At 38.1% G+C, this 10237-nt stretch overlaps 1 protein-coding gene across 1 annotated transcript; it reads right to left on the reverse strand.

Moving 5' to 3' along the window:
* Positions 1 to 1024: 1024 nt before the first annotated feature.
* On the reverse strand, positions 1025 to 8605 carry LOC141445303 (dolichyl-phosphate beta-glucosyltransferase-like). The gene is given in 7 exon segments (XM_074111100.1): positions 1025 to 1180; positions 1182 to 1334; positions 2583 to 2720; positions 4518 to 4732; positions 5459 to 5667; positions 7957 to 8131; positions 8301 to 8605. Coding segments are annotated over 7 exon segments (1005 nt in total). The 5' UTR covers positions 8373 to 8605; the 3' UTR covers positions 1025 to 1137.
* Between the last annotated feature and the right edge of the window lie 1632 nt (positions 8606 to 10237).

Here is a 10237-nt window from a genome sequence, read left to right on the forward strand (position 1 = left end):
GAAACATGTTTTTTGCCGAAACCGATGGTGTTTTGGCTCTAGTTTCGGCTGAAACCGACACTTTAATTACGTTAAAATTTGGTTGTTTCTTTGCTTCTGATCTCTGAGCTCAATCTACTCTAGATTTAGAGCTAAGAAAAGGTAAACTAACACTTACCTGGGTATTGACATGGTCTGAATTAATGTTTTTGAATTTGAACTTTTGAAATTAGTACCTTGCCTACCTACCGTAAGTACCTTGTTGTTATTGTTGCAGAAACATAAATTCCAGATCATTCAATGAAACTAATGAATCACGTAAATAAATATATTTATTGATAAGTCATTTGCGCTTATCTTAACATTTACAATGAATAAATTTGACCATAGCACACTAGTTTTTAGCTCAGTTTACACTCAGCGACACTAAATTTGGCCCACTCTACGTACAAAGTTACCTATTTTTTCATACATTTAAGGGCCAGATTTTTTGCCGCTTAGTATAAATGGAAGTGGTAGCGACAAACGCTAGCGTGACATAGCCTAGTGTACAGTCAAGGGCAAAGATATCGACACGGCCAAAGTTACAAAAATATGTATACACCACTTTATGCGCTTAACATTAAGGCCGTGTATACATATTTTCTTAGAACAAGAGGCTTAGGCCATAGTTCCCACGCGGCCCAGTGCGATTTGGGAACTTCACACACACCATTGAATTGCTTCGCAGTTTGTGCAGGTTTCCTCACGATTTTTCTTCACCGCAAAGCTCGTGGTAAATTTCAAATGTAATTCCGCACATGAATTTCGAAAACTCAGAGGTGCGAGCCGGGGTTTGAACCCACGACCCTCAGCTTGAGAGGCGATAGTCAAACCACTATGCCACACGCTTAAGCCCTCTTTCTAGAGAGGCCGTGGCCCAGCAGTGGACGTATATAGCTGGATGATGATGATGATACATATTTTCGCAACTTTGGCCGTGTCGATATCTTTACCCTTGACTGTACTGCTGCTAGCAGAAGTTAAATTTAAGTCTGGCTTTCGTATCGTATCGTAGATCAAAATTGCATTTTTCTCGACTGCAATAGAACTGCGAAGGCAGTTAAGTTGCAGTTGCCATGCAGTCCGTCTATAACGGTCTTAGCAGCGACTAGGTTGTTATTCCGACTTGTCGGTTTTGATTTTCCAAGCGCCCAGTGTTTTTTAGCCATATGAGGCCCAAGTCGCAGCCCATCTGATCCAGGATATCACCAGGCGTCACCTTGGAGCCTTCGATTTCAGTCCACCTTACGGGTACCTCGGCTATTGGAATGTTTAAAGTCTGCGCGATGTAAAGCAGCTCTACATCAAATGCCCTGAAAAAGGAGAGGCATATTAGCTTTGTTTGTTATCTACTTCAGAACATTGAATAGTAATTTTTAACCGGAAATGACTTATTTAGATCTATGGTCTATTTGTGAAACCTAGATACTAAAATGACAGTCTGAGAAATGACAAATGTAAAAATAATGTGGCCAGCATAAAACGAACAGTGCTGCTCTATGATTTCGGTTTCCGATATAATTGTAAATAAACGGTAAAACGTAGCTATATTTTATAATAACAACAAAAATAACATTAATGAAAATATAAATGCACTTTTACGATAAAGTGATAAAATCTAAGCACTGGTAAAAATATAGTGTTCATCACTTAGTGCCAAAGTAAACAATCATAACACAGAGGGGCCACTACAAAACTGGAAAAACGAAGTTCGTATTGCACCGTCCGCGTCCCTTTCACTCGCGTATTAAATGAGATAAGCGTCAGCGGGGCGGGGTGGCAACATACGAAGTTCGAGTTTTGCATTTCGTAGTTATTGGGCCATAGACATCACACAAGGTCATTCATGTTTTTCGTATTCGACATTCGTTACTTTACTCGTATTGCGATCGGATGTGTTCAGTGCGTTTTCTCGTGTTATGGTATGTGTGTTTTTATGGAAAGCATTGAGGGGGATCGTACTTAGAATGAAATTGAAACTTAAATATCAACATCTATAAAAAGTAGAAATATCTCCAAAACGGTCGTATTTTTATTAGACCCATTTTACCTTTTCAAGAATGTCCTAAGTGCCCTCCATGTTAGTACGTCACGGATCCATTCATGTCTTAATATTTTATACATATAACATAGGTATTACCTACAAAATCTTTCGGTGATAACCGGTTGCGGCACATCACTATTTATGAGACGCAAAAAACAGGTAACACATGAAACGTCATTTTAGTATCACGGATTAAAAAACAGACCGTAGCTGTGATTTAGGTGTAGCTATCTGGCGGGAAATGTGCAATTTTCCGGGGGCGATGGGTTCCGGGATTATCCTATGTCCTTGTCAGGGTCTGAAACTATTTCTATACCAAATTTCATCCAAATCGGTTCAGCGGTGTAAGCATGAAAATGTACAAGACGGACTCATTTTGGTGAATTGGTGACCTGGTCCCAAAGTGACATTCGTGTTTTCATCAAATATGCTGCCCTGATGGAGGACCTCAACCTTTGTAGTCAGGTTCTGTAACCACTGGACTGTACAGTAATCGAAAACTTATTGAGTTAGTTACCAGCGGTTTACGTGGAGCGCGCGGAAGGCGGCGCGCGCGGCGCTGCGCGTGAGCAGTTTGAACCCGCACTGCGTGTCGCGCACGCCGCGCACCGTCAGCAGCCACACCAGGAAGTGGAAGCCGTACATCAGAATGTTCCTGGAAACAGGCAGGTGAATCGTCAATTACGGCCACCTTATTGGCTCTGTGCACGACATCAGCGACACCTATCGTCCGCTACTTTGCTGGCTCTGAGGCTCGACGTTTTGAAATTTCATCGCGACATTGTGACAAAAATCAAACTTATCACGTATTAATTTATAATACAAAATTACTGTGATACCGTGGTTTGAGTGAACAAAGGGTTGTGAATTCATTTTAGTTCATTAAAATTGAATGAGGTAAGTACAGTCAAGGGCAAAGATATCGATACGGCCAAAGTTACAAAAATATGTATACACGACTTTATGCATTAACATTACGGTCGTGTATACATATTTTTGTAACTTTGGCCGTGTCGATATCTTTGCCCTTGACTGTAACATTTATTCAAAAGGTGTTTTATTTTGGTTATGTCAGGGTTTGTTTACTTCATGTTTAGTTGTACTTTTACTGTAAAACAAAAATATAAAGCTACTTTAATAGCGCCTACAGACTCACGCCGAGGACCCCGAGAAGCGTGAATTTGATCGCTTTCTTGCAGTCTCGTTCTCGCGCTCGCCTGTTCTCCGATCGGTGTCGGTATTTTCAAAGGGTTTCTCGGGCGAGACACGAGAACGGTATTACATTCTTGTTCGGTCTCAGTGCGACCGTGGACTTGCTGCTGCAATGTCGTCCATTCCGGATAACGATCGAGAATGCAAATGAGAAGGTCGGGAGTGAAGATGCCTTCTCGGTTTTTCGTGCAATTTCTCGGCAAGACTTCTCGCGTGAGTCTGTAGGCGCTATAATGGTTGTTTCAAATAATAGTGAACATATATAATTGTTCTTGTATCGCTAGTAATAAATTAAATATCGTTTTCAGATCAAAATGAGTACCATTTTGAAGACCGGTTTTGCGAGTTCACTCAATACCAAATTTCAACCACAAACCTTTTCAAAAGGAAAATTGCTGGTATCTGCTGGACATGTCCGGGAATTAGGTCTAAACAAATTTCTTTGTTAATGACAGATTCATAATGAGTATGACAGCCTACATTATTTCTACTTTTGGCCACTATGAGCGCTGCGATAGATTTCATTACCCCCACCTAGTACTTCGCACCCAGCCAATAGGTACTAAAAATGAATTCAATTGATAGGTGACCAGAATTCATTTTACTATAAGGTGTAATAAAATTAGTTATTGAAAGGGTGGCCAGTTATTGACATCTTATCAAAAATGAACTCTGTTTATAGGTAAGTTATGGGTGACTATAGTACTGGCCAGTACTTGACGATTTACACTAGGTACCGTAAACTCAAACTCTTTATAACGTTAAATGATTTGATGAAGATCTTAACTACCTGCTTCGGATCTTATTTTTTCTATCGCTCAAAGAACCTTCGAGCACATACACAAAGGCATGGGTCCATCCATCTGTCGTTTCTTATCTCCATCATTCTGGTTTTCTGTCATTTAAAATGGATTGACGAATATTCATCATCATCTCAGTTATAAGACGTCCACTGTTGGACACATGCCTCCCCATAGACCTCCAGTTGCTTCGGTCGGAAGCGGCTTGCATCCACCGTGACCCCGCGGGTTTAACCAGGTGATTGGTCCATCTCGCTGGTGGACGTCCCACGCTGCGCTTACCCAAACAAACGAATATTATTTACATTTAATTTTTATTAGTCCGTTAGTCCGTGAAGGTACACGATAATTCTCTCGTCATTCTTACCAGAATGGACTGAACTGACGCCAGAATTAGTATGAAGCTGATGCTTACACTTATCTCACTCAACGTAATTTACCTAAAAATGCTTCTTGTGGCCAGAGATTCTTTCTCCAAGTGTGCTCTTGACCCTATCACGATGGCGTGACAGTCGCTGGCCCGCACCGGCAGGCTGCTGGCGTCAAATTTGACCAGTTCCTTCAGGGCCACTTCCAGTTTGGTCAAGTCTTCAAACTTGGTTGCGCCGTCTGCGTCAGCAAACAATATTAATGCTCCCCTAGAACGCTGTACCCCCTAAAAATATTTCGCCAAAGTTTATATAACACAAGTAAGTTATAAATAATTACTAGTTGTGATAATTATAAGTATTATAAACTAAATTTAGGATAATTGTTTTTAGTAAGTACCTAACCTAAGTTGGTCTAGGAAAACATTTTATAAACATATAACAAGTAACCCAATAAGATTAACACAACACAATAAATTTTACAGAATAAAAATTAAAATAATTAAAAATGTTTTTATTTTTACTTATTTTTCTTTTATTACACAATTTATTTATTTAAGGAGAACCAATAGCTAAAAACACTATATGTAGTAGGAATAGCAACACAGAGCCAATTACAGGATCCCACAGATAGCAAAATTATAGCAGATTTTTATTATGATATAAAAGGTATATCATAATAAAAATCTGATATTATGTTATGTATAATATCAAATCTAAATGTATATCATATAAATGTGTTGTCATCAACAACTTCATACATGTGCTAACAACCATTGAGGAGTTCCCTTATGAGAAGACAACCCCATCTGCAGCATCAGGTTGAGTCTATCATATATTAAACCACCAGGATGTCACAAGCTTTCAAGTTAAGTTTGACCAAAAATATGTACATACAAACATTGCAAGTTAATAAACAATACCACTCCTTGCAGTCGTGTAAAAACCTTGTAAAAATAGGAATAGGTAGCCTTATATTTTTCTAAGTGTAAGTTAAAAGTTGAATTTCTTACCAATCGTACAGCTCCTCCTTTCCCTCTATTCTTCACCAGCTCTAGGCATCTTACTTTTTCACTTCCATACTTGGCAGTATAAGTCTCGGCCACTTTAACAGTTTTGTCCTTGCTCCCATCACTCACAACAATTATTTCATATTTGTAGTTAGGAATGTCCTTAATTCTGTTTTCTAAATGCTCGAGAGCTTCATCAAGCATGGGAGGCACTGGAAAAAAGAAAGAAAAAAGGAAAATGTTATATTAAAACAAAAGCGGATTATTAAAAAAATCTATTCACACAATGGCTGAGACATTAGTGGCCTAACTCTTACTGTTTAAAAGATAATCAAGAGTTAATATAATTAATTATTAGCAGTAAAACAGCATAAAGGTCCTTAATTTATGACTTTTTCACAAAGAACATAACTAATCCAAACAAACAAAGCACTTATGTTCGATATATAATTATCAGTGGCCTATTATACTTCATACTCATAATAGAAATGTTAAAACCTCGGTAATAATTCTCGATAAAAACATACATATTTAATAGGTATATATATATGTGCACGAAATTTAATAGAATCATATCCATGTAAAACTTTCGTCGAATAATTTCCATCACTAGAAACATACTCAAATACATAAATACTTAGGTACTTAAATACATGCTAAACACCCAAGACTCGGGATCAAACAATCATATTTTCATACTCTACTACTACTAATACTAATACTAATATCTGCCCCAGTGGCGTAGCGTGGGTATCAGCCGCCCGGGCGGAAGAAATTTTTGCCGCCTTCTTATTTAGGGTACTCATTCTAATCGGTCCAAATTGTAGGTGCAACATTTTTTTTGTTATGGAATTATCATCATCATCCCATCCTATACACGTCCCAGTGCTAGGCACATGCCTCCTCTCAGCTCAGAATGAGAACACTTGAGCTTTAGTTCCCAAGCGGGCCCAGTGCGGATTGCGAACTTGACACACACCAATAAATTTTTATGGTATTTTGCCGCCCGGGGCGGACCGGCCCCCGCCCCAACTACGCTACGCCACTGATCTGACCCAACATGGGGACCAAACCTGGAATCTGAAGCTTCATAGTCAGGTTCTCTAACCACTAGGCTATCTGGTTGGCAATATGCGGGAAAGTTTGAAAATTCACATCAAGTTTTAAAGATAATTAGTCACTATTTTTTACCCATGGCTTTCCAAACACTGGCACTGGCTAAATCTTTATATGCCCCAAAATTTCCAATAAAAGTCCGAATTTAATGTTTGTTAGAATGATTGTTTGTCATAACTAGTGATTGATATCAACATGCAATTTTTGTGGCAAAGTATGGTCGACAAAAAAACAAATACAGATGAATTTTAAACTTTACATATTATAATTCACAAATTATATAAGACACACCATACATACAATACATACTTATTTATAATCATTCATCCTAATTATACTGAATAAATGATTAAAATTTGTTCAATAGATTTAGCTGTCAGTCGTTCACATTGATTAGAAAAAATCCATTTTAAATAACTAAATGACCTTTCTACTTTAACGGAAGTCACAGGAAGGTAATTTAAGTACTTTAAATATTGCACACATTTTTTATTGACACCCTCCGGCATATCCACCTCTTTGCTTTCTATCAGCTGCTACACAACTTTTTCAGTTCTGTAACCAAGGTTTTTCTTCAGGACATTTTTTAGTTTAAAATAAACTTATTTATATTGTCTTTTTTCCTTTTAAAATTGACATTGCAAATAACACATCACATGCCTTCGTCTGTCGTTATAAAATCCGGGTATTGTGTCAAATCCATATTGTGAATGTAAATATAGTGTGATCATACATGCACTTTTTTAGGACTCCACTTGAAGTACTTGAATATCAACTCTAGATACGATGTGCATTGGATTATTTAGATTACAATAAACACTTCACATAATGTAATTATATTTTCAACTATAGTTGTATTTTTATGACAGAAATTAATGTTATTTGAGACTAATTTGACATAAATAAAAAGGATTTGTACTGTAAAGAGTTATACCTAGAGGTGTAATCCTAAGAAGGTAAGTATTTATTTTACAGTTAAGAACAAAAGTGAATATTCAAATGTATTTATTTTTTCTGTCAACCATACTCTTTGCTACGAAAAGTGCATCTTGATAACGATCACTAGCCATAACCCTTTTTTCTCTAAATCCATTAATTGTTCAGAATTGTTATAAAACAAACCTAACCTAACCTATAAGTTTTCTATAGGTGACCATTTAAAAATTTCAGAAAAATTTAAGCTCAGTGGGAATAAAATTATGACAAACGATGATTCGGACAAAAATTACGGTATGAATAGGGCAGAATATGAACTTTGGCGCTCCCGGTCTACACACAACTCTACTAATAAGATAATAATAAGAGTATTTAGTTTAGATCATTTTGAGCACCACAACTGAGTCTACTTCTGCTGCTGACTGTACTAGGTGCGCAGAAATACTCACAGCGTTCCTCCTCATTGTATGCAGGTACCACCACACTCAGATGCAAGCAATGTGGTTCCTCTATGCTGGGGAACTTCTGCCGCGACCCTGACTTCGGATCATTGTAGCTCTCTTCCTCTTTATAGTGCTCCACTACCGGGTAGGGGTTAGTGATGGCATATATTACAATTGAAATCTAAAAAAACAAACATTATTTCTTACTTGTCAAAACAAGACAGAATGATGGAATAAAACAGGTGTTAAAAACATGACAAGTTTAGTTACCTACATACAGTGCCAACAAGGCACTTAAAACCTAACCCAAACTTGACACATTTGTTGTAAAAGTAAACATTACAACTTACCAAAATTAGTAACGTAAATGCGGTTAAAATACCATAAAATAATAAAAACCACATCACAGATATTATGTCCATCGTTTCAGCTATTACTGTTAACCAGTCAGTCTATGCATACATAACTAAAAGTATTGTCTGATGAAAATTACAACTTCGAACTTCGGTTACATTTTCCTTGCCGAGCGGCTTATACCACCAATAGCAAATTAAAACGTATAGTATGAAGCGTATGATATGATGCTAGCAGAATGAATCTATACGGCACGGTAACATGAATAATGGTTAGACAGTGTGTAGTTGGGTGACACTCTTTCCCGGCCCGTATAACACCGACATGGAAATACCGGACCTGTTTTTTGTGAATACGCCCATAGAAACTGACAGACGCTTCTATGGGTGAGTACACGAAAAACAGGGTCGGTATTTCCAACCCGGTATTATCCGTGCCGGGAAAGAGTGTCATCCGTAGTTCAGTTCAGTCAGTGTTGTTTATGAAGATTAGATATTCTGACTGACACTGACATTCATTTCTTTCTAGTAGGATGTTCAATATCGATTCGAATTAATCGATTAATCCATGTAAAATCATCGAGAAAGTAATCGATTAATAAAAAATTGGATGAATAATGATTTCCATGTCAGCTATTTTTACGCCGGAAAATAGTGAACCACATTATTCACTTTAAACATATTTTAAACTGCAAAAAGTTTGAATTTCGCATCTAGAGTGTGTGTGCCCGCTACCTCCTATAAAAAGGCGCAGTGTAAAATTGACAACATTTATATTTTTGCAGCCCTAAATTTATTGGTTCAGTGTATTTGGTTTAAAAGACAAATACGCTGATAGTTTATTTATTCTTCTGGGTTCGTATTTTAACTTGTTATTAATTTTTCAATATTTACTTATTCTAAAAAGGGCGTTACTCCAATTCTTAACGCCAAGAATAGCGTTATCACCTTTGTCTTACATGACGGCAAAAAAAAGTGATCGGGACATTGACAATTACATCTGCTGGGCTACTCCGAAACTCGAAACTCGAAGTTCGTGTCGTGCGGTCCCTCTGACACTTATACTGTTTGATACGAGAGCGAGAGGGACCGCACGACACGAACTTCAGTTCGAGTTTCGGAGTACCCTGCTGACTTTGCCATTGTCACTGGAGATATGTCTGTGACATGACATTTTTTTTTCTGTAACATAAGGCAAAAGGCTTATCCGTTAACTTATTTCGTAGAATGGGTAAATTAGACCATTTATTTGTTTTTAAGTAATTTATTAAGCTATATAATTTTTTTATAAATTAAACATATTCAAAGGCAATATGCTTTTGAATTCATCATATTCATTTTGAGTGTTTATAAAAGGCGGTGTAAAATTGTAAAACGCGGAAAAGCGGTACATCTGGCAACTGTCAAGGGCAGACCTCTTGAGGGGATATAGGAGGTTTGACCTTAAAGGAGGCCTAGTAGGTTACTCTTTGAGTAAACAATAAGACGTAACAATTTTTAATTAAAATTGAACACAAAAAAATAACAGGCCTAGTATGACAAAATTAAAAGTAAAAGTATTACAAGAATCTCAGGTAGTAAGTTCAAAGATTTTATTGAGAGGTCGGTTCTGATTATTCAGTCTCCCTGGCCTACACTTCCCTGGAGTCGGAGAGAAGAACCCGGAGCGAAGAGGGCTGGCCACAGCAGGGGCCCTGGTCCAGCTGAGCGGTCGTCGGTGCCGAGGTCAAAAGGGGCCTTAGGGCGGCAGGACGAGCAGCCTGGGCAATGTTCCACGCCGGAACGATCAGGGTCTTGGACGAGCCAGGAAGGATGTGCAGTGCTCCGGAAGTTACGGCCGTCAGGGCTTAGTGTCAGGTTAGGGCGTAAAGGAGCCGCCTGAGCCGTGAGAGTTGTAGCCGTACGGAGCTGTGAAGGTTGAAGCCGTACGGAGC

The sequence above is a fragment of the Choristoneura fumiferana genome, chromosome 2 (genome assembly GCF_025370935.1).
Source record: "Choristoneura fumiferana chromosome 2, NRCan_CFum_1, whole genome shotgun sequence".
Classification (NCBI taxonomy): Eukaryota; Metazoa; Arthropoda; class Insecta; order Lepidoptera; family Tortricidae; genus Choristoneura; species Choristoneura fumiferana.